Source organism: Montipora capricornis, chromosome 3 (assembly GCF_036669925.1).
Source record: "Montipora capricornis isolate CH-2021 chromosome 3, ASM3666992v2, whole genome shotgun sequence".
NCBI classification, from domain to species: domain Eukaryota; kingdom Metazoa; phylum Cnidaria; class Anthozoa; order Scleractinia; family Acroporidae; genus Montipora; species Montipora capricornis.
The window spans coordinates 23,270,463-23,295,462 of NC_090885.1; the positions used below are offsets into that span (position 1 = coordinate 23,270,463).

Consider the following 25,000-nt stretch of genomic DNA (forward strand, 5'->3'; position numbering starts at 1 on the left):
AATGACTGAACATTAGTCAGTGTGTAATTTAGTTTGTTTTTGCCAATGTCAAAGCTGTCAGTTTGGAAAATCTGCAAAATGAATACACAAAGAAAATTGAACAGAATAAGATGATGATGATGATGATGATAATGTGTCCACTTTAGCACAATATGGTACATGTAATTTGGGCTAAAAGACGTCAAGTGGCTCCCTTGTGAGTTAATTTCCTACGATAATAATAACGATAACTATAACTCATTCACACGCCAACCCTGCCTGGCAGGGATTAACTTCAGCGACCTTTTGTCATGAAAGCGTCCTTTAACCCTGAAACTCCCAGCGGTCACTCGTAGATTTTACTCTGTCTAACGCCTGACGATTTTACTCGTCAATTGGTGGTCTTTCATGTGTTAAAGGGTTAATAATGGGAAGAAAACTCTAGTGTCAAGCTGAATTTGACGATTCAAGTCTTCTCATGTATATAACTGTACTTTATTCACACACTGAGCAATTTGTGCTTTAAGCTATAGTTATTATAATAATCATAGATCACTACTGGTTTTCACTGTCATGCCATACAAAAATATATTCGAAGCCATACAATGATAAAGGCCAAGATGTCTGAGGTCTGTGCAGAACATATTGTACATCTGGAACTCATGTTACCACGACAGTGCTTACTTTTCACTCGTAGACAGTACGTGTACATGAGTATAAACACGTCTCCTAATAAACTTCAAGCTTTTAAACTGTGGAGAATTGGAACAAGAGACTTTTTTGTAATAAAAACAAAGATTTTAGTGTCTGGTGTCACAGAAAGTGACAATTATTTGGAAATTCAAAAACAAAAACGTTCCCGAACTGGTAACATGTAAAAAGATTTATTTCTACATCATCTTCAATTGCAACCTTGTATATTAGATAAAAATCCAGTAGTCCAAACAATTTTGATTTTTGAATTTGATGATGTCACTGTGAAAACCATCTATCCTGGCCATAGGACACTACGGTATCATTCTGTTTAGCATACTGTGCTGTACAACAAAATTAATTCCTTTCATAAATACGATACATGTATGTCAACATCTTACTTTTGGTTTAAAGGTTATGACAATATTGCATGAAACAGTCACAACCTTGTGGCCTGCTGACATCACAGCTTAATTTACAAGTTATAAATTTTGTTGATCCACCAATTCTTGGTGCGTCCATGTCTTGTTCTAGCTTGTTACATGGCGGTAAGGGAGTAAGGAAAACCTTGTCAGTGATTATTGCAGTTGTCACTTCTACTCCACACCCAAAAAGTGACGGAAAAAACAGAACTGCTAATACTTTTTTATCTCTTCCTGTATCATTCCTTAAATTGGCAGCTCGCTACAATAGTTGACATTTGTTGATAACTGATCTCACCACGTTTTGCTGTCTTGTTCATGGCCTTAACACTGAGAAGTTGTTTTCTCAGCCGAACTGTCTCCTGCTAAATAGAATATCCGATTCCAGCCCTGTCAGCTCCGGGCACCAGCTTGAACCATGTTTTGTCGAATTAGGATTCTCTGCTTTTCAAGTGAATAAGAATTTTCAGAAAACGTTGCCTACCTTAATCTTCTTTTTTCCTCAATCAAATTCGCATCTTTTAAATTCCCGGGGTATCTAATCGAACAAAAATCCAATCAAACTCAATCGAACAAAATCGAACCAATCCGATGCAATTTTGTTCGGAAGGTATCTCCAACTGACGCCGGAAACTAGTAAAACACGTAGGGTATAGTCACTATCAGCCTTTCTTGAATGGGAATAAAGTCTATGTCAATGACTCACGGTTACTCATGCTCTCCCCTGGTGTACTGTGGGTGTTGAAAGGAAATGGCTTATATGATTGATGAAGATCGATGATCTTTGTTGTGACTGTAAACAGACAGAAAATGTACCATTCCGGATCCAGCCAGGTGAAAAGGGAAGGGGAAAGCTAGCAGTGATTTGACCTTAAGACTGAATTTCCACAGACCACGTGCCTATCATGCGATGTGAAAATTGTCCTATCGAACAACACTTCGGTAATCAAACGTTCGTCTGAGTTTGATTACCGATCGTTCGGTCCATCATGTTTTCACTTCGCCTGACTGAGTATTAAAATGACCTTTAGAACTGTCGGTCAACCTTTTTCTGATCACGATGCGATAAATCTACTTCTATTGAAATCATCTCCAGCGGGTCGTAGGTCTGAGAAGTTTGTTGGTTCTTTATTCTCCACCGGGAGGTTCTCTCCGGGTACTCCAGGTTCCCCTCTCCTCAAAAGCCAACATTTGACTTGATTTGTGTCAATTGGTAATTTCAGTTTACAGTGTCCCAACTTAGTGCTCCAGCGCTAGAATGACTAGACACTTAAATAAAGTTCCTTGCCTTTCCTTTCCTTCCTGGGAGCATCTCTGGAATCTCCTTCATTACACCCCTTGGCACTGTGCTTTCTTAGAAGACGAAATCAAACTTGTTTGGTCTGTATGGTCAAACATGCTACTGTCCGTGTCACCGCGCTTGCTTAAGAGAGATAATTGGCCAATCTTACCCCATTGGTGCCTGTACTGATACTAAACATGTGCGTTATTTCATTGGCTCAGGGTACATACATTTTGCGGTAGCTAAATGAGAGGGTTTCTAAGGTAACATTTGAAAAAACACCTGATAGGTAGAAAGTCTAGGGCATATGGAACACTGCGTTAATACTCGCTTATTTCGTTTTTTAGTTTCACTCAACTTAAAACGACATCGACTCAAAACGTTAATCGAGTCGTTGTTTTCAAGATCATAATTTACACCCCTAGGTGACACACCATGTGCACAGTACAGGATGCGCAGTGCAATACTGAGGAATCACGTTAAGCAAAGATTGGACGAATACTGTAAAATTACAGGCCTTCTAGACCAACCTAATGACTACAAGTGTGCTATGCTTCTTCTTCTGGTTGTGTCTCGGAAAATTCAAAGTTCATGTAAAAAACCCAGTCACTAATAACAATTGCAAAATCGCAACATTGCATAAATTAAATATCAGAAACCCTGAATTCACAGTGAACTATCATGGGAATTTTAAAGTAGTTGATGGAGTTTCCACAGCTTGTGACAGTTATATTCAGTATATTCAGCAATTTCCTGCCGCCTTCAAGGACACTCCCGGTAAGAAAGTCCACCTGACCGTTGATGATAATGCCACCCCCAGTAGTGCGTTGTGCGTACACCCCTCCTACAGCTACAAAAGATACAGTTAAAGTTGAGCTCCAGCAACTTGTTGATGAGTCGATAATGGTCCCAATTGATGAGCCGACAGACTGGGTGACCCAGATCTCTGTATTTGAAAAAAGAAATCTGGCATTTGCATCTGTATTGACTCTGGACCCCTCCATGAAGTGTTAAAGCATGACAGTTACAAACTTCAAGTCTTAGATGATTTCCTGCCTGAACTAACGTTCGTTTGCAAGTTTTCAACATGTGACCTGACGTCTGGCTACCTGCACTGTGAACTTGACTATGAATCAAGTTTGTTAACCACTTTTGCAACCCCATTTGGGCATAACCGCTAGCCTTCGATTTGGTCTAACCGTTAGCAGCAAAATTTTCAGAAAAGGGCTCATGAAGCACTACAAGGCCTTGAGGGCGTCTGCTGCATTGCTGATGATGTCATTGTCTGGGAACATTCGGAGCAGATGGGGACGAAACTTGAGTCGGCGAGGATGCGATGGAAATAGCAGGTTCCGTCTCAGCAGACTGGGAAGATTCTGAAACGAGTCAGCAGATAAGCTATTGTTTATTTGACGAGCGGCCATCGTGAAAAGAGCAGAAAAATCTAAGCCAAGTCAATGGTAGGCGAGCTACATCTGACTTTGCAAGTAACTGCAAGCAACCAAACTGCACTTATGAATCACGAGGTGACCCTGCTAGATGTCTGGACTAGGTAGTGTCTGTTGCATCTGAAGGTTGTGCCAGCTGATTGAATTTCATAGGATCTTTTGCCAAGCCTCCTGGTAACTTGGGCCTTGTCCCAAGACTTCTAACCTAGTGCAAATGGTTTCATGTGGACAGTATCAATGGGCTTTAGAATAAGGAGGTCACGAGCAGTGTGGTTATACTACTTCGCTCACCTCTCTCGAACGAAGGTGCATAGATTCGAGAGGGTTAACTGAATTCCTGGGCTCGAGCAGAAATTGTGTGGTTGCTAGCAGAGAAGAGGTTCGGGCCTTGTGTGCCTCCTGGCACAAGGAGAATTAGCTAGCAGGGTTCTGGTTCTTCTCAAGAGTCTTTGTGCCGAGCTCTGCCGTCCACGCCTTGTGTGTGCATATTCCTGATGTTGAGCAGGGTGAAATACTGATCTGGACTTGACTTGGTTGTTTTACGGATCATCTACTTGGCAACTTTCACAGCCGCTTTGCACTTGCCATTAGGGAGTTTAAGCAAATCACTATGGCTGGTGCTACTACCGCTGCCGTGACTGAAAAGGTCTGGGGAGACTATGTTTCGGTGGTTTGCTAAATTTCAAGTTTAGCAAAGGAAAGATGCATGCATGGGCTAAGGAGTTTAAAATCTCTTTTATTTTGTTTCTTACAGTCAAATGCCTTCGCTGAAACGATGGCCGTTGTTCGCTTTGCTAGGACGAACAGATTACTTCTGAGCAAAAGCTTCGCCATTCCAACACCTTTGCTAAAACGGCTTATCGTGATACGGATTTACAAGCTTATGGGAGGCAACCTTGACACAATCCTTGACTTAAATTGACTTTAAAGGATATAGTATCCAATGGAATTCTTAAAATGCCGAGATGTCCGTTGAAAAGGGCCAGAGAAGCGAAATAAACCCGACGTAGTAGCCAGCCACTACGGCAAAACATCGCGACTCGCGTAGTCAGATTTGACACTATGGCTGGATGCAACCAACGTACATGCGCAGTGTCTCATTTTGGGGAAAATCTTCTTCCAGCAGCGATATTAGCGCCAGCCATAGCGATTTGCTTAAAGTCCCTATTAGCTTGGCGGTTGTGGTGGAGAGTTGGTTGTGTGATCAATGCCCCAGAATTTCTTATTTCACAGAAGTTGGACCTGTAACATAGAGTGACAGGTACCCCTTGTTCTTGAAGGTGGAGACATCTGCTGCAATCTTTTGCCATGGCTTGTCGGGAATTTCGGGACTCATAAGTGTCTCTTTGTAAGGGGTTTGCTCAAATTCTCTGGCCGAATTAGGCCAGCACTGGGGCAACCATTAAAAGATGTTTGACTTCTTAATAAATGCCTTGTCATGACTAGAGTTCCTTGTTGAGGGGATTCCAGTTTCACTACCTACAGCACAGGAGGAAGAAACAGACTTGTGCATCATGTTCTTTGTCGCTACAACTTGCAAGACCTGGCCTTTCTGGTTACGATGGTCAATGCTGTGAAGCTGGCCCCAGCAGCTGAGGGCAAATCCGCTTTGTCTTCTGCTACTTCAGCCATTTCTTTGCTCCAGCAAGCTGAGACTGGGGGCTACGAGTTCGCAAACAACTCCGCCATCCTTTGGGGCGTTCCCGCTCAGCTTTCGAACTTAAGCGATCCCACGCCCACCTTTTGGGCTTCTGGCGGTGGCTTTCAAGCCTCTCAACCACAGGGCTCCAACCCACCCTCAGTTGGTGTTGTTGTTATTGATCTGGAGAAGGATATATACAGAAGAAAGTTACGGCGGTTGCAATTCGCTCGGCAATAAAGTTTGAAAGCAAAATTCAATGAAAGATCAAACAAATGTTTCAACTGCTTCCTGTGTTGTGTTTTTTTGGCTGTTCCGAGGTGTTTATGGCGTCATTTTGAGAGATGTTTTCTGGAACGCCAGTTAGAGTCAAGAAAATTGACAAGGGAGGCAGTACCTACCTGCCGGCTGGTGACCTTGTCTTGTTCAAGCTGGAACTGATGCCAAACCAGTAAAATTTTCACCTTAAAACACCAGCATCCGATCTATTAGGGATGTCCCCATACTTTCGCCAGATTATTTTAAGCTTCATCTTTCGAAAATTAACCGAGCAAGGCAATCCTGAAAACCATAATACAGCTTTATCAACATGATTGGTGCCAGAAACCAGACCGAAGGAATTCGAAGCATTTGAGTCTAAAGTATTCGAATCTACCAATCAGTGCAACGCGACCATTGGGAACTGCCAGGAGGGGCTGGGAACTGGAATAGGGTTTTGGAATAGAGGGCGTTGCTCTGCTCAATCCGCCTCATGCTGTTTTGCACATTGCTACAGTTCTTGTGCCGGGCCTCATCGTGCCCAGGAGTGCTCCCAGCCTTCTGATACCCGTTCTACTAGCGACAATAGAGATGGATCTCCATCCCCACCCGTCACCGCGCCACCCACCTCGACGACTACACGACATTGAAGACTCTGCTTTACTGCTGTTCATTGCCATTTGTTTGTTCAAATTTTCCTCATTTGGTTTCATGTTGTTGCATCAGCATTATGGGTAAACCTGCCACTAGAAGTCTGTGTTAGAATTGAAACTGAAGAAACAGTCACCCCTATCGTTTCTTTTTCGACATATTAATGTTCACTCTGTTTCAGCTTATCTCAGTTTCCAAAATGTCTTCTGCTTCGTTGCCTTCGGTTTTAACCAAAAAAAAAAGAGTGCCCGGGCACCTGCATTGCCTTTGGAAATACATAACAGTAATAATAATAATAATAATAATAATAATAATAATAATAATAATAATAATAATAATAATAATATTTTCAAATAAAATTGTCTTCACAATTTTCTGTGTCTGCTTGGCATTTGCCACCCTGTCCACTTCTCCTTCGCGTGCGATTTCCACTTCTTGGGTATTTTCTCGCTTTTTTGTCTTAGCCGATTCAGCTCTTCCCCCTGTATGGGCCGTCATCCCCCTTCGTGTGGCAGAATTTTCACGGGAATCAGCCTCCCATCCCAACCAGCCGATAGTTTTGTATGTCCTTCAGGGCCTTCAACTTGGTTTCAACCTGGGTTTCCATTGTGCTCATAGGCTTAAGTCAGCAAAGAGGACTAAGCCGCCTGCTCTCCAGCATGCTCAAATCGTGGATGAGTACATGTACCTAGCCAACGAAGTGTCTTTAGGCAGGGTGGCGGGTCCCTTGTCCCTTTAGTTCACCACTCCTCCCTTTACTCCACATCAGCAGTTTTGGGGTAATTCCCAAAAGAGGGCAGACGGGGAAATGGCAGATCATTGTGCACCTATCTTCCCCAGGGGGCGCTAGTGTGAATGATGGAATCGACCCGGATTTACCCTCCAACATAATTGCGTTGATCAAGTCATTCACATGGTTTCCTGTTATGGACCCAGGGCCTTGATGGCTAAGTTTGACGTTGAGGCAGCATATCGGAACGTAGCAGTTCATCCAGACTATCGTTTGCTCTTGGGAATGAAGTGGCAGGGGCAAATTTATGTGGATCTCGCCTTGCCCTTTGGTCTTCGTTCTGCACCATTCATTTCTAGTTCCATCGCTGACATGGTTGAGTGGATCCTGTTGAGCAAGCATCATTTATCAGACCTTTTGCACTATCTAGATGACTTTATTACTGCATGTCCCCCCCCAATCTCACCAATGCACTTCCAACCTTAGTACTGCTCTCCCTGTCTGCAAAAGGCTGGGACCAACTCTCCACCTTGACAAGCGTGTGGGCCACACTACCTGTATGACGGCTCTGGGAATTGAATTGGATTCAGTTCATCAAGTGGCTCATCTCCCGGAGGACACGCTTAACCCTCTGAGGGAGCTACTTAACTCCTGGCTCGATCTCTTGTCGTCGGTGCAGAACTGAATCCCTGATTGGTCCTTTACACCATGCCGCCAAGGTGGTATGGCTAGGTAGAACTTTTCTTTGCAGGGTGATTGACTTGTTATGCTTCAGCAATAAGGACCACCCTATTTGTATCAATCATGAGTTCATTTAATTTGGAGTTCCAGTGGTGGTAATGCTTCCTAATCCTATTCTCTTGACATGGTGTGGCGTTTTGGTATTCCCTGGCATGCATGTCCACAGCTACTGACTTGACGGTTACCTCAGATGCACTTGGTTCGTTAGGCTATGGCGCTTACTTTCAGAGGCAATGGTTTTATGGCTCTTGGCTACCCTCTCAGGCCATCAGTTGATTGCATACATGGATACCTCCTTTTCTTGCTACAGCTCTACCTGGCTCCACGTATCCTTAAGGCACCAGCTCCCAAGCTCATCTATTGTTAATGAGTTTAAAGACCAGGGTGCAGCCCATTTCAAGTCACGTGCTGGCAGGAAAGAAGAATGTTACATCACCCCTAGTCAGCTGCCCACTGGGAGAGAAGTCCACCACACTCTCTGATGCAGACCCATTCCAGACACAATGATAAAAGCACCAGGAAAGATCAAAGACTATGTCAGGTCTTAAACTGTACTTTGGAGACCTTTTTGTTTCTTTTCCCTCACGTTAAAAAAAACACTGCAATATTTCCCCTTAAACGTTGCTGTTAATCAAATTGTTCTTTTGTCTTAGTGCCGTTTTGCCACTCATCGTTTCCTGGTGTTACTTGTTATCATTATTTATTTTCAAAAAGTGGAGGATGTGACGATATTGTGCAACACTGTCACAACCTCGTGGTGTGCTGACATCACATGCAGGTCGGTTTACATTAAAATCTTGTTGATCTGCCATCTTAGTGGGTAAGTATGTTGATCATTATTGTCCACATCGCACTTTGTTTCTTAATTTGTACACCCTTAACTCCTGAACCCCCTACCCCACTAACAACTAAAATTGTCTGGCATTGGATGGAGTAAAATCTATTAGGTGTTATTCCAAGGAGTCTATGGGATTGGGTTAAAGACCCTTCATACCACCATCATAATACTTTCAATTTAATTGTTAATTATAAAATTATTTGTACACCAGCCATAATTATTTGCAAGGTTTTGACTACATGAATTGCATAAAACTGAAGCCCCTAATTATAAATCAGTTTTACATAATTATACAAAATTTTGGTATGAATATTCACGGCGTAATGCCTTAGCTTACCGTTTCATTCAAAATGTTTGTAACATTGTAAAATAGTACATAGTATATTGTACTATTTTTCCAAACCAGTGGTGGAGGCAGCCAGCTAATCACCATTGTATGATCCTTTCTAAATGTCACACTCAGATTTCGGGGACTCTGGCACTTTGCTACAACATGACAACAAAGCAGTTGCTAAAACATGCATGGAATGATCTGAAATTGCCACCTTTTGGTAATGTAATTCTTTTAGGCGATTGAATAAATGCAATTGTGACTCTCCATCGGAAAACATTGACAGGTCACAGGTCACAGGTCATTGTTTTTCCAATACATGTACAGAAAGTATCCTAAACATGCATAAAAGCCAACCTTAGGCCTAATTAGGCCTAAACAAATGTTTTTAGGCCCAAGATTTAAGCTTTTTTCAAAGTTTACGATACTTTCTGTATTCAATTTGGTAAAACAATGAATGGACTGTGGCCTCACTGACCTAAAAAATACCTGGACAAAGGAATATACCGTATTAAACTTGCGTGTTAAAACAAAATTTAAAGGTCTACCGTGTTAACAGACCATTAACAAAAGGTAGAAACAGGATGCTCAATTTCTTTTGTTTTTTCCTGCATATGCGCACGCTATTAAAGCATGTTAGACAAGTAGTGTGCGAACATGTTAGGAGCGTGCCGTGCATCTGCAATCACCTTATTCAATGTTTTCCTGTGGAGGGTCACAATTATTAATTAGTCACCAAGAGTCAAACTAATGGCTCAGGGAATATAAGTGATGTACTAAGTTGCAAAAGGCTGCAACTACAAGTCACATTACCATAAAAGTTCAGGAAAAATTATCAACTTTTGCAGCAGCTCGCTTTAAAATATTATTCTAATGAATTATTATGACGATACAGTATGTATTGGAAAAGTATAATCAGATGCATCAGGGTTCTCCAAAAAATTTATGGTAGAAGGAGAAATAATTCAAGCAGACAACAGTACTAGTAGTTTAGAAGTTGCAGTGTGTCAGGTAGCTATGGGAGGGGGGTCACTTTCCTCTCATTGGGAAAGGAGGGTCCGGGGGGCCTCCCCTGGGAAAAAGATGCCATGTAATTATGCACATTAAGGCATGGCATCTGACAGGATGCGGCGATGCGGATCCGCATATTTTCCACAAAAAACAGAAGAAAAACCTGATATTAGTGATAAAGCAGCTCCTTAACATCCTCAAAAACATAAAAGCCGAAGAAATTGACTGTTTTGAAACGCTTATTTTCCTGAACATTGAAGAAAACACACCATTTCGTTCGCAAGATGAAAGTTCGTAAGAAAGATCGTAAGCAGTTTCCGCGCATTTTTTCGCCAATGAGCCTGGACACTAGCTTTTGTTCCTACAATGCTTTCCATTGGATGAGAAACAGTTACACTTCAGCAAATGATGTGACTGATAAGAAACTAAGTCAATGATCGAGGGAATGGATTTTGCTCCATTATCTCCAAATTGAAACAAAATTCATGACGAGATACAAAATAATTTTTTATCGCTTTATTTATTTTACCAAAAGTTGCGGCAAAATCCCAACTGCTAACCCTTTTATTTCAACGGTGAGAGCTGGTTGCAAATTGATGACTCCTAAGGGCAAAAATTCAGTCACAAATGCGATTGTATTGGTTGCAATTTCGATTACGGATTTACCGTAAGCATGTAAATACATTGGGCGGGCCTAATTATTAGTTTTATAACTTGTTTAAATTTCCTCATAATCCGATGTAATTTCCGCATAATCAACGCATGTCTCAGCATAATATGGCCAAAAATTCCCGTGTAATCCTTAATTTTTTTCCGCACCCTATCAGAAGCCACTACCTCGCATCTACTGGCTAGATGTTTATAAGGCCAGTGATAATAATTATTGAAAGCTTACTAGCACATAATTATACAATTATTAGATGATTTTTGATAACCTTCGACTAACCTCTTAAATTACAAAATCAGTGTATCATGTAGACCAGCAATTTTGCCAAGGATCTTTGAACCGCACATGTATTATTGACTGACTGTGCATTTGAAGAGTACTTTATATTCAAAGAGAGAAAAAAGAGATGGGAAACAAAAATCGAAAGAGAGAAAATAGAACAAAAATTATCTTTTGAGTAGCGATAATGATGCTTGCTATGGTAAATACATGTACTTTAACTCTCAATCAAGTGTCCTTCATTTTGATGTTTCCAACTGTGAGCGTGGAGTTTAGGAACTGTCATACTTGGAAGAAAAACTTATTTCAAGTTTTTATATTACTGCACTGTTTTTGTTAAAATCACATTTGACATGATTAATCAATAGCAGTATTTGAGTTGTAAAAGTTGTCTATAGTTAGTGAACTACTTTGAACTGCTAAACTGAGGTCAGCATTACGGTATGAAGGATTTGGTGCTTCCTTCGAGATTCAAGTTGACTTTCTCCACTGGCTGGCTTTACAAACAATGTTATTGTGGTTTGTTTTCAATTCACATGTTGAGGACACAACAAATGTCATGGTATTAAATTACTGAATAAGATCAGAGTACTACATCCTATCCAACTGGTTCACTAGTCTAACTTTCTTGAATTGACTTCTTATAAATCTTGCTGCATCATATATGAACCCCCCCCCCCCCCCTATCTTTGTACCAGAAAAAAACAACAGCCCCCCCTCTTTCCTAATTTAAAATAGCCTTGGCCCCCCTATTTTTCTCCCATCGCCCCTCTACATAAACAATGACTAGTCCCTAACGTGAAGTGATCCATGTAGCTCAGAGACTAATTATACAGATTAAAACTAACTAAGACTAAACGGATGACAGTTTTCCGTGAATGGAAACCTGTTCCTGGATTTTACATCAAAAGCTCAGTGTTCTACACTTAAGACAGTAGTTATTTTTGTTTCTGTTTCGTCCGTGAGATAAAAATTTACAGTACTGCAGATACTACTAAAAACTGCAACTTCTAACCCGTCTTAAGCGTCAGCGAAGTCATATTTTGAATGACTTCTACAGTTTTTACTTGTCTTTCACCACTAAATGACTTTTTATATTTCACGTGCACAGGTCTTTGAAGCGGTTGAACTACAGCTTGAAGAACACACTGAGCACGGCCAGTTCTCAAATTGGATGTTTACTTTTTTTCGTTGCTAACATCAATGTTTTTATTGATGCATTGTTCAGATAATAGTTTGTTCAACAAGAATTTACCTTGACGGCTCGCATCCTGGCAGCACTTTTCCACAGGTGGCAGGTGGTGGGTGGCGAGTAACGAGGAAGAGATGAATAATGAATTTTTTTAAAGTTAAGACACTGAATAGCACTTCTGCGAACAAGTAGTTGTATAAATCTCTTTTAAATTATTCTCCTATGCATTTCATCAGGGTATATTTAATATTTTTCATTCCCTGGCAAGGAAATTGCTCCATATATCACTTTCACGCATAAAGATAAGCTTCCTACCGGTCTGTTCGCTGCAATGTGTAATGCCACGTACAACCAAAATACGGGTGGAGGGGAGGAGTGGTAGTTTTCAAATTTTGGAAACCAATTGGGCAAGATGTGTTTAATTTTTTCTGCATACCTGCCAACTCTCCCGGTATTCCCCGGGAGTCTCCAAGTTTTTCATCAAATCTCCCGGTCTCCCGGTTAGAGCACCAAATCTCCCGGGAAATACCTACACTGGCCTTTTTCAACATTTTTTCATTAATTTCGTTATCTTCGAGACGTCAAAAAGGAAAATAAAACAAGAAGTAGATTCTAGTGCTCTCATTTGAGCTGTTCTGGTCCGGAAAACGTAAAACGGAGCAATCAAATTGATATAGGCTATATTTAACAAGCACCGTAATTGGTCAGAAATCAGCCAATCAAATTGCACAATACGTGGTAGAAAGTTGGCGCGGTTATGGGAACAATAGCAATTGCTGTTCTAACCGAGAAACGTCGGGAACATTCGGAAGGGCTTTGGGTGATTTTCGGAGAGTATTCGGATATTATTAGTATTCTTACATGTACAATGCAAAGATCTTATGTCTCCAGATTTTTGTACTCTGGGGGTTGGCAGGTATGTTTCTGTATGATCCGCAGCAATTTGAAGTTTGCAGATTTGACAGAAAGTTATTGAGATTTTATAGGACACCCAAAGAAAGAGCAGAAACATTTGGAAATAGTCACAATAGGCTAGTGAAAATATGTCCAAAAATGATAATTTTTCTACTAGTGTTATTTGAATTAACTGTTACTGTTAAAAGATCGAAAATGTATTTTTTCATAGACCTCACTCATTCCAATGATCTCGCTATATAAGTTGCCTGATTTGCGATCCCAAACGACCAACAGGGGGGGGGGGGGGGGGGGGTTTACAGAGATGTCAGTAGCGTTGGCTGTCACCTTTTTCTACAGGTCCGCCAAATAATGCCTAATTCCTTTATTGAACCTTTTGAACACAATTAATTTTTGTTAAAAATAAAATTGTGTTTAATTTTTAAAACTGACCTCCTGTTGCCACCGTTACCAAATAGGCCTTATCACGGTTTTCGACGCCATCTTGACGGGTAGGCAAAGCGGTCAGAAATTACAGTGTTTGTATGGGAATCCGATAGCAAATAACTTCTTCCAAAATTGAATTTTTCACAATTTCTGAATCGCAACGTTAAAATACTAGGTAGAAGATTGTATTCAGCAAGTTTGAAGATGTAGCTTTCCTGTAGGTCCCTGAGCTAATTTTTTTTAATTTTCCATACATTTGTCTTTAAATTTTTTTCCCGCGAACCGCGTCTAGACGTTTGTCTACCCAGCCAAATTTACAGACAAATATGTAGAAAATTCAAAAGATTAACTGAGCATCTTCTAGCCAAGCTACATCCTTCAAACTTGGTGAATACAATCTTCTACCTAGTATTTTAACGTTGCGATTCAGAAATTGTGAAAAATTCAATTTTGGAAGAAGTTATTTGCAATCGGATTCCCATACAAACACTGTAATTTCTGACCGCTTTGCCTACCCGTCGAAAACCGTGATAAGGCCTATTAAATGAAAGAAACTGTGAAACACGCATTCAACGTGTGTCACATGCCTGCGGGTTGTGAACATGCATGTTGGTCATACACATACAGGAAAATTTTCCACGCATAATTAGCTACTTACAATGCAAGACCAATTGTTTATTAACCACTGACGTAAACAAAAATGGATTGGAATTTCTACACAAAAATGCTCCATTCAACGAAGCTATAAAATGTTATGTTTGAGCCATATTTTAGTGGGTCTAAAACTGAATTTTAGGGACTGGAAACCAGCTAAAAATATCTTTCACTGGAACATTTTGGGCATCTATGCTAATATTAATGTTGGAAAGTTTTCTGAACGTTTCAGAAAATGAGAAACGTTGCATTGCAAATACCAGTTTGATGAGATTATCTTACTTCTTTCATTGCCACCCACCACCTGCCACTTGTGGAAAAGTGCTGTCGCTCGCATCCACTACAAAAGATTAATTGAATTACATGTACTCATGCAAGTAATCCACGTATTTCCTGCAGCTATAAATAGCGAACCTTTAAACTCAGAATGAAAGAAAAATCAACCTTAAGTTACCTTTTTCTGTGCCTTCTTTGGGTCATTTATTCCAGGCAGAGAACAGTGATTGTTGCTTTGTTTGCTTCATTTTTTTTTGCACTGGGGTCACGGATTGGAGCCCACGTGTGGCTGCAAGAATATTCCCACTCGCAGGAAAAGAAAAAAACTAATCTTCTTATTCTGGGTACATAATTATTAAAACACGCCACTTCAAAAACCAGCCGGACATTATTGAAACGAATATTAAGGCCACAAAGATTTTAGTATGTGTTATTATATTAGGGACCGGTCATTATTTATGTGGGGGGGTGGGGGGGGGATTTTTTTGTTTTAGCATGAAAGAAAAAACGTGACCCACCCCCTTAAGTTCATTAGTTAATTCTTGACCCACCCCCATATAACTTTATATAAGAGGTGACCCACCCCAAAGCCCCCTTCAATCTATACCTCTATAAGGAGTTCCTGTTCACTGAGCGAAATCAGCATATCTTGTGGACCAGTGTCCTACTCTGCGGCGTCCTCTGCGGCCACTTCTTGTTGATGTGCCTTCTTGTATTGTTACAGTATGACTGTCATCATCTGATTCACTTTCGCTTTCACTTTCATCACACAAAACAAGGTCATTGTCACTGTCATTCTCATCACTGTCCTCACCAACACTGACGCTTGAAGAAAATGTAGGTTCCTTTGAAGTTTCATAATAGTGTGATTCGCTTGATTTTGTCGATTTTCGTTTATTACGTTCAATGTATTTGTCCAACTCCGGGACTTTCAGAGTGTCAAGCTCCCCCTTCTCTACAAGTGTTTTCCAGTCATAGCAATGTACATCTCTTTAATAAGGCTTGAACTTGCTAGTTTTCTTTTCTTCGCTCTTGCTTACAGATCCCATTGACACTTTGCAGTTGCGACAAGTGCTCAATGTAATTCTTCACCAGTTTTTTGTCTACAATGAACTTGGAGGAAAATTCTGTGATAGCAACCCCGCCCAGTCATCGTGAAATTCTCTTTTGGCCCATCCCTTTTCTCTGGAAAAAATAGCCCTGGCCCACCCCATGATTCCCCCCTTCCCCCTCCCCACTCCCCCACATAAATATCAACGATTTATTTATGCATGGAACAAACGTGTTCAGAAACAAATACGACAGATTTATTATCCCACTTAATTTTTTTTCCCCTGTGAGTAGCCGGCGCTTCCAAGACCACTAGATGACAATTTTCGCCACAGCTTACAGAGAACACTGATGCATACACTATGATAGTATCAAAACTGATCACTATACTGCAGAATATCTTTGCATGAAATTCTGTTACACGAATGTTGAAAGAGTTGTACAGTAAACCTTACCTTCAAGTAATAAACGCCACCAAGAAAAATATGAAGAAACAAGAGGACACGATTGTGCATCACATGCCTTTGTACCAAGATAAGTTTGACTCGTCAGGTTGACACAAAAGCCATCACACCATGTATGTTGATCCTTTACACAAGCCCGTTCTTCGGTCAACTCATGCCACTGAAATAACTGGCCCAGAACATCCTTTCCAATGTAACACGAAAATGATTCACCCTTTTTTCTTGAAACCCGAATACAAATTGCCTTTTTCAATATACGGCAGTGGTACGGTACCATTCGACCCACAAACAATCTGTACCTCGACATATTACTTTGCAATGCTGTCCATTTCACAGTTAGCTCCTGCACTGGCTTTCCAAAGACACTTTCAATATCCAGTGTGCCTCGCCCCATATTTGGCTTTCCTGCAAGCAATTTCAAAGGAATGAAGATCTACAAAATACCTTACTAAGAAACACTGGTGCTGTACATGTAGGACAAATCACACTTTTTTTTATAATAAATTATTATTGATTTTTCTCTAGATGGCAACCGTCTAACTTGTGGGGCCAATCTTGTTCAAAGCCTGAGTTTGTTTTCATGCTTCTTTAAAACTGCTGAAGTGGATCTTTCTAATAGAAAATTAATCATTTCACATCGGTAGTTTAAACATGTCACTTTTTTTCTATTCTCCATCACAAAAAATTAATTATAACAGAATGTTCTTATGATGGCTTACTGTTAGCTTAAGAAAAGTTTAATATTATTTTATTTGCTTACTTAAAATTAGCCCACAACAAAATTAACTATAGCAACATTAAATGAATGTAGTTTGGTTAAAAAGAAGGTTTAAGAGTGACACTTGTTGATTTTGCTGTCTAATGCCAAACGATTTTGCTCATCCTTTACAACTACCGTATATATACTTGAAGATAGAGAAACTGGCATATGACCTCAAACAATTGATCCTCAAAAGTTAAATATACTTTGAGCATCAAGAGAGAGAGCTTTTAAAGTGTAGTATACTCATGTGAACTGAGAAAAAAACGGTTTCTTTTGTAGAAATGCTGATTTGATTGCATTGGTCAGTAAATGAGGGAGGGGAAGGGAGGGAAGGGGAGGAGGTATGAGAAAAGGCAAGATGGAAAATCCAAATAAAACAGGGATACAACGACTTGCTCACAGGAACATGTGTACATGCATGATTGTACAATGATTACACAATATACTCAGTAAGTAATTCCACATAATTGCGTACTTCCAATCAGAACTGTGATATCATGTGAAGAAACATCTTTGAAATTGGAAGAATAATGTAAAAGACAGCACATCTATAATGTAGTCACTCCTGAATCATCATAACGAATGTGATTTCCCCTTGCTTAGCTGAACTGTCCTGTTACCCACCAGATTGCTGAAAAATATAGCACCAGATCTACTCAAGCTTCAGCCATTACCCATCAAGCTTCTGTCTGGCTGTGAATAATACCAGCAGTGACAATATGCAAAAAAGCAAGGACCCCTCCAAAGCTGGAAAATTTGTCACTAAGACATGTAACCAGCTTGAACCAGGGTCTCCTCTGGCTCCTGGCCTGGGGTGGGGAGGTGAAAGACCCTGGGAAAAGGTACCACAGTTACTGCTACAGGTAATTATTGTATACCCCTACACTAGTGGGCAACCATGTGGTGGCCTAAAATGAATTTACCCCATCCCCTCCCCTCCCCACCTCTCCCCCACATGCACAGCAGGCAATGGCTCTTTTACTTCCATTTTGAGCTATCATGAACAGCTAACTTTTTTTGCTTTTTTCCATGTTTAAAACATTGACGTTTGTCTAGACAAACTGTCGCGTTTTTAAGGTGATTCCCTGGTTTTGCATTGCACAACCCTACTGTGCATAATTTCTTGAGTCATTAACGCACGCATTAGCTCGCACACGTTGATAAAATGGCAGCTTTTCATTGACGCCAAGCTTAATCTGTCAAGGAATCGCTATTTTCTCCTGAACGAGAATAACGATCCCCATTTTTAATGATGTTATGTATTCGTAGTGGGTACGTACACGGAAAACAATCATATTTTAAGGAGAAAAACAGTTGGATAGTAGAAGTTGCAGTATTTATATATATTAAATGCTGTGAAACTGCATTTGGAGCCAGACACTGAGTTTGAGGTGATGATGTAGCGGCCCAATTTGAATGCATTGCTTTGCAAGATTGAGTGATTTGAAATCACTTTACAGAAAGATTTTAGTCTGGACAAACAAGTAGGCTCAAGTTTTCAGTAATATTCAGTAGCTTTACCTATATAACAACATTTTTTCCAGTTGATTAAGTTTGGAATGCTTCTCGTGTAATTCAGTAAAAACACTTAAAATTAAAGGGCAGGCCACGTGAAAACAAGCACTGTGACTCCATCATTTTATTGCAGTTTTTGAATGTCCTGTGCATGAATATCAATTGTGCCAAGTTTGACCAACATCTGGATAGTGCGTACGTCATTTTCAAGGGAATTACTTAAATTGCATCGAATAGACTTCTTTACAGTTGTGTGCGTAGTTACCTGGCCTTTAAATGAAAGTGAGGCTCGGCTGGTGTTAACCTTGTCGTAATACAGACCTCCCTCCTTTTCTTATGTTAATGATGTTGTTGTCATGCTACCTGTATTTACCCGTGTATAAGTCAACCTTTTATGGCCTCAAAATAAAGAAGCTCCAAAAATCGCCCTCGACTTATACACGGGTCAAAGATTTAGAGCCAAGTTCCAGCTAAATAATTAATTCAAAATTAACATAATGTTGTCTTGGGCATAACGAACACAGTGGACAAAAATCTTCAAAATGAATGTAAGCAATTCTAGTTGAAATGAAAAAGGATTTGTTCAACTCTAAATGTTGGAAGATACTCACAAGCACAAATATGAAGTAGACACTGGAAATTTTCGTTTCCAAAAGCGGAAAGCTCTAAAAGGCATTTCTGTTTCTTCAAATAAAACGTGATCGTTCAATGGCTTATTAGTAGCCTGGGGCAATACCTCGTGTTTGCGTGCAAGCATCGTCACTAGACTGTTGCCAGGTTAGTTTGAGGTTGACATGTTCGATTTTCTGAGAACTTTTTCGAAACTCAAGGACAAAATGCCCGCATATACGACAACTGCTGAACCACAAAACTATAAGCGCTTGAGGCCCTGATTTTGTTGTGACGTATCCACAGTTCCAGAAATCGAATAATACAAGATTAGTATCCCATGAACATTTAACAAAAAAATTAAGAAATGGATTTTTTTGCTGTCAAAATTGGGGGGTCGACTTATACACGGGTAAATATAACAATTAGTAAGAATTTACATATGAAAAGCAGTGAGGTTTCTATCAAAACAAGGTCAACTCCAGCCTCAGTTTCATTTATAGGCCAGGTAACTAAGCACACAACTGTAAAATGGACTATTAACGTTAGAGTGTGAACATGTCAAGTTTTGACAGCTCCGCGTGTGTTTCTGCACGTGAACACAGGTTTGAAAAACTTTGCATCGACTACATGTTTGAATGTCAACAAATCCTGCCATGGCGAACTTAAATGGCTTATAATATGAAAGGGCTTAGAGCATGGACGCAATCAAGCGAACTGTTTTTTGCCAGTTGCATCATAGACAGACCACCCTCTGTTATTTATAGAAAAAATAGAGATGAACAATACGGTGGATATAATTTGCTCCAATATGCAGAATTTAAAGCAAAATTAATGACTCAATGAAAGTTTGAAGAAAATGTTAACTGAATGTTGTGTCATGTTTTTTTTCGCCGTCCCGTGCTGTTTTAAGCGCTAATTTGCGAGATGAATATTTGACCTCGAGCGGTGGTTATAAAGAACTAAACAAAGAGACAAGGCAAGCAGCAATCAGCCGCCGGTGCCTGACCTAGCCCACTTTAAGCTCAGGAACTGACACCAAACCAGTGACATTCTTGCCTTAAAAACACCAGCATCCCATCGATTAGGGATTTTCCCATACCTTCACCGAATTTGAGCTTCCTCTTCTGAAACTTCAGTGAGAAAGGCAATCCTGAAAACCATAATAAAGCTTTCTCAATATGATCAGTGCAAAATTCTCGACAAAAGGCATTTGAGGTATGCGCGTTGATTCAGATACACCAATCAGCATATCGCGACCATTGACAGTTCAAAACTACAACTCTGCCGATACGCTGATTGGTGGATTTGAATCGGCGTGCATACGTCAAATTCCTTTGGTCGAGAATTTTGCACCAATCATATTGAGAAAGCTTTATTATGGTTTTCAGGATAGCCTTTCTCAGTGAATTTTTGGAAGAGGAAGCTCAAATTCGGTGAAGGTACATGGGGAAATCTCTAATCGATTGGATGCTGGTGTTTTTAAGGTGAGAATTTCAATGGTTTGGCGTCAGTTCCAGCTTAAAGTGGACTGGGTCAGGCGCCGGCGGCTGATTGCTGCCTGCCTTGTCTCCTTGTTTAGATCCTAACCGCCAAGGTCAAATATTCATCTTGCAAATTATTGCTTTTAAAAAACAGCACAGGACAGCAAAAAAAAAACATGACAAATCACTCAGTTAACATTTTCTTCAACCTTCTATTGAATCATTTGCTTTAAATTCTGCATATTGGAGCAAATTATAGCCACCGCATTGTTTATCTGTTTTTTTTTCTTCAGACAGACGGTGGTCTGCCTGTGGTTGACAGTTTGTCTAAAAACTTGAATGTTTTAAGCGCTGAAAAACGGGGAAAAAATTAGCCGTTCATGGTAGCTCGAAAATGGTAGCTCGAAAATGATAGTATGACTTAGGAAATTAGCTAGAATGCAAGAAGCATGCCGAAAGAGCAGTCACATGAAAGGAAGTAATGATGACAGGAGAGAGAACTGGCCGCCTTTCCATCGTTATATAAAAAATTTTAAGGTTAAATATATAATTTCATATTCTACATTATAAATTGCGAGCTGGGTGCCAGTACATCAAGTCGGAGCAAGCTTCGTAATTCGATCTCATCATACCAACATTCTGATCAAACTTCAAGCTTTCAAATTTTATAAAGTAAATTAAGATTACGTATGCATGCAGAAGTACTGTACAGCATGCAATGTCATAAAAAAGGTGGCTAAAATGTTCAATGTCTTACGCGATCAAGGACGAAAACGGAGGCCATTCATTTCCGTTGTATATCATATTTTTGAAACCATCGATTTCCGCCTCGAGTGATCATGAATCGCGCTTATGATTTGCCGCAGGAAAATAGCCAAACCCCACAAAACTCCCTCAGAAAGTAAGACTTTTTTTACCTGTCTTCTTTGTCACACTACTGTTTACGCTTACACACGTCAACGCTCCAACAGATACGAACAAAGCAACACCAGCAAGAGCGCACATATCATTCATTACCATATAAAAGATCATCCCGAAAGTAAATTATTCCTTTCGTTATATGCTTGACGCTGAAGTCGGCACAAAATCAACCAATCAGAGACGAGGAAATTCGAAGACAAACCACTTCCGGTTACATACATGCATACTTTACTGCACCTCCTCGAACGTGGAAGGGGCTTTTCAGCCTTTCCCAGCGACATGATCTTAAATTTTTACCCACTATTTTACCTTACAACGTGTGGAGTTGCTGTTTGTGTCGCTTCAGGTAAGAATGCTCAGATTTGGCCTAACCATTGCGTGAAAAATGCACAACGTGTCACATGAAATTTAAAACTTGATCGCCCGACAACGGTGTCCATGTCTCAAATTACAGCCAAAAGGTCATCGATTTTCCCTTGTGACAGTCCACAAACTACTCACCTACTGCATTTGTCACGATGCGAGATGTTTTATAAAGGCAAATTCAACGATCGAGATAAGCTGCTGGTTGTGATCTGTGCTTCAAGGTAGCTTCTTTACATGCGGTGATTTATTAATTGTCCCGCAAATTTTAGAACCAGCGAAAAAAGGCACAAATCACTGCTAGCTCTCGTGCGACGTCTCGCGATTCCGTAATTGGTCGCCATATTGGACAAACTGTATATAGTGTATCGGAGAAGATCATATCACTGGTTTAGAAAAGAGTTAATTAATTTCATTACAATGGAGGTATTTTCAAGGGACTGGAAAAAAAGTGTAATGTCCCTTTGCAAATTTTGTCGACCAGACAGGGACTATAATTATGTAAAGGCTATAATTTAAAATTATATAGCCTTTAAAAATTTATTAATACGTATTTGATTGGATGCTGGTGTTTTTAAAGGTGAGAATTTCACTGGTTTGGCATCAGTTCCAGCTTGACTCTTCACTCTCTAACTCACAGCACCCTGCAAGCAGAGCCTCCTTTTGTCTTTTTCTTTACTGAGGTCAGGAGAAAAGAAGGCTCTGCCTGAATCGTGTCAACTCTTCTGGACTAGTCAATCTTGTTTTCTCTTGTCTAACTGGTTTTTCCAGTGTGAGCATCCGTTTAGTGATAAAACCGATTGTTATAATAATTGAGCCTGCTGTACTATGAAAACTGCTCGAAGCCAACACCAGTTATTCTTGACGCCAGCTGGGCAATTTTCTTGGAAAGGCTTTCATGACTCATTATAAATTATTATAATTAAGTTATAGGACAGGTACTTCCAGCTCTGTACAAGTTTGTTCCACAACAAAGGCAACATGAAAATTTTTATCCTTTGTTTTCCTAATGTTACAAATTTTACTGGCATTTCAGGCGAATTAAGCAACAGTTTTTGTTGGTTCGTGAACCGATTTTCCTTCAGGAAAACGACAACAAGCAGAGGACATGTTGCAGGGAGCAAACAAGTAAAATTTGCAGCAAGCATTCGCCTATTACCATATTAGGCCTGGGCTAGAAACTGTAACCTGGCAGCATGCAGCGCATGCGCAATAAAGATCTTACTCGTTTCATGGAGAGCCAGCTTTCTCAAGAATGCCAAAATCGAACAAGTAAAAGAAAGGCACCGCTAGCAGCTGGGTGACCCCCCAGGATTTTATTGTTTAAACTGTGTACTTCAAATAATATGGGGCAGTAGGCTTTCTGCCATCCCTTACCCTATAAAGAATTATTGAAGGTGCACGTGGGCTGCAGATGAAAAAGATACATGTACACTGCATGCTTATGTACACCACCTTAACTGTTACTTTGCCCTTAGCATTAGCTAGACCTAGCTCTTGGTCTGCTTTTTTTGGTCAATTTGTTAATACCCATTCTGGAAATGATTTCTTAAAATCAGAATAGTGGAGAATAATAATTTGCCCTTGATTCTTTCTCTATTGTTGTACTTTTTATTGTTGCAGTACTCGTACCAAAGCCAAAAAACCCCAAAGTGTTTCGTTTTGGCTGGCCTCTGCCTGTGTTGGTTAATGTCTCGATGGAGACTGTTCCTTTAGAGGGACTTGTGCACTACCAGTTGCTGTATGATGACACAACTGATTCTTGTGAAGATTATGATAAAGCCATCAGTCATGCTCGCCGTCTAGATAATTGTTGTTTTGTAAAAAACCAGTCAAGTGCATCTGGTATCATGAGATCTCTGAGTTGCATAATTTGTAACAGCACGGCAAACTGCAATTCATTGGGAATGGTAGAAAATGAATATTTTGCATTGTGGTTCATTGCAAGTGTGAAGACACAGAATACTTCCTCTTACAATATGACATGCATAGGACGGACATACTTTGACTTAGGTGAGTATCTGTGAATCATACATGTAGTAGCGTAGTAGTAACTTTTCATGTAGTCGCTAAACAAACCTTAGTCTTTCCCTACATGTACGCAGTTGCATGATTGTATTACTTTTAAAATGCAGTGCAGTTCAGCGATATTAGAGACCTTTAGATTGGAGGACAAGGATAACTATGAGTACAAGTTTTCTGTTCTGAGCATGCGCACTTCGTCCTCCTCCTCCAATCTAAAGGTTCCTATTAAGTGTTTTGTTTTCTTGAGAGTCCTGATGTTTCCTCGGACGAAGTCGTGGGAAACATCTGGGCCTGGTTGTTCAAGAGCCAATTAATGCTTAGATTAAAAATTAACCAAGGAGTTTATTTCTTTACTCCCAAATGCTGTTCAATGCTGATATTCGGCAAAGCGTTTCATTAGAAGAAGTCAATTTTGAAAAAAAAGTCACAAGAGTAAGCAAAAGAAACTTTTACCAAAGAGTTTAAATGTATTTCTTTACTCCCAATTATGCTGTTCAATGCTGCTAATACATTAGAAGAAGTCAATCTTGAAAAACAAGAGTAAACAAAACAAGCTTTCACCAAAGAATTGAAAACATGAAACAAAAGATGTACGCCAATCCTGGATTATTAATTAAGTTAATCGGCTTTCGAACAAGTGGGCCCAGGACTATTAAGTACGGTGTTCAAAACATGCATGCAGGAAACACATAATGCAAAATGCAGATGCACATCTGTGTTTGTATCTGCATGTAGGTCATTGTAGATCATTGTAGTAGGTCATTGTATGTCATTGTAAATCATTGTAGGTCATTGTAGCTCATTGTAGGCCAATTTGTTACAGTAGATCATTCCTTGTTTTAATAGTAACTACGATTAAACCAGTTGCACATTTTGCATCGTTTTTGAAGTCATTTTCAAAGATTGACTCCTGCTGCTTCTGTGATGTTGTGCTTATCCTCTAAAAGCCCTAGCTTTATCCTTGAACAATGAAGCAAGTTAGTTTAATTAGGTTTACGTGTTCGATTTTCTAAGAACTTTTGTTGAATGTGTATCCACAGTTCCAGAAATCTAAGAATACGAGATTAGTATCCCATGAACATTTAACAAAGAAACTAAAAAATTGCTTTTTTTGCCATCAAAAATGGGGGTCATTTATACACACGTGTAAATATGGTAGCTTATAATTTTTGGATTACAGTTCAAACACTTGGGTTATTGAAATTAGACAGTATCAAAAATGCCATACTGAGCTTTATTTGTCTCTCCAAAATTTTGCATGAGCCTTGTTTCCAGTTTCTCTTGGGACCATTGTAAGTCCCAAGAGAAAATAAGAGCAATATTAATGCTTATGTAAAATTTTGGAGGGACAAACGAATAGTATAATTATGGTAT

At 39.9% G+C, this 25,000-nt stretch overlaps 2 protein-coding genes across 3 annotated transcripts in view; one reads left to right on the top strand and one right to left on the bottom strand.

Moving 5' to 3' along the window:
• LOC138042589 (uncharacterized) overlaps positions 1 to 21,359 on the bottom strand; it is a 37,084-nt gene extending 15,725 nt beyond the window's left edge. The window contains exons 1-4 of one of the 2 annotated variants that reach the window (XR_011131037.1): positions 21,235 to 21,356; positions 15,938 to 16,351; positions 9,019 to 9,167; positions 1 to 71 (exon numbers count right to left, since the gene is read on the bottom strand). The exon at positions 1 to 71 is cut by the window's left edge and continues 104 nt beyond it. Coding sequence is in view for 1 of the 2 variants with exons in the window: in XM_068888534.1 (XP_068744635.1) it covers positions 1 to 71; positions 9,019 to 9,167; positions 15,938 to 16,351; positions 21,235 to 21,349 (749 nt within the window). In the remaining variant the exon portion in view is untranslated. Of the gene's footprint in view, positions 72 to 9,018; positions 9,168 to 15,937; positions 16,352 to 21,234 lie in introns of both variants that reach the window. The other variant, XM_068888534.1, reaches the window with a different exon arrangement.
• A 98-nt stretch (positions 21,360 to 21,457) lies between these two features.
• LOC138042590 (uncharacterized) overlaps positions 21,458 to 25,000 on the top strand; it is a 24,177-nt gene continuing 20,634 nt past the window's right edge. The window contains exons 1-2 of the mRNA XM_068888535.1: positions 21,458 to 21,584; positions 23,225 to 23,614. Coding sequence (XP_068744636.1) covers positions 21,458 to 21,584; positions 23,225 to 23,614 — 517 coding nt within the window. The remainder of the gene's footprint in view (positions 21,585 to 23,224; positions 23,615 to 25,000) is intronic.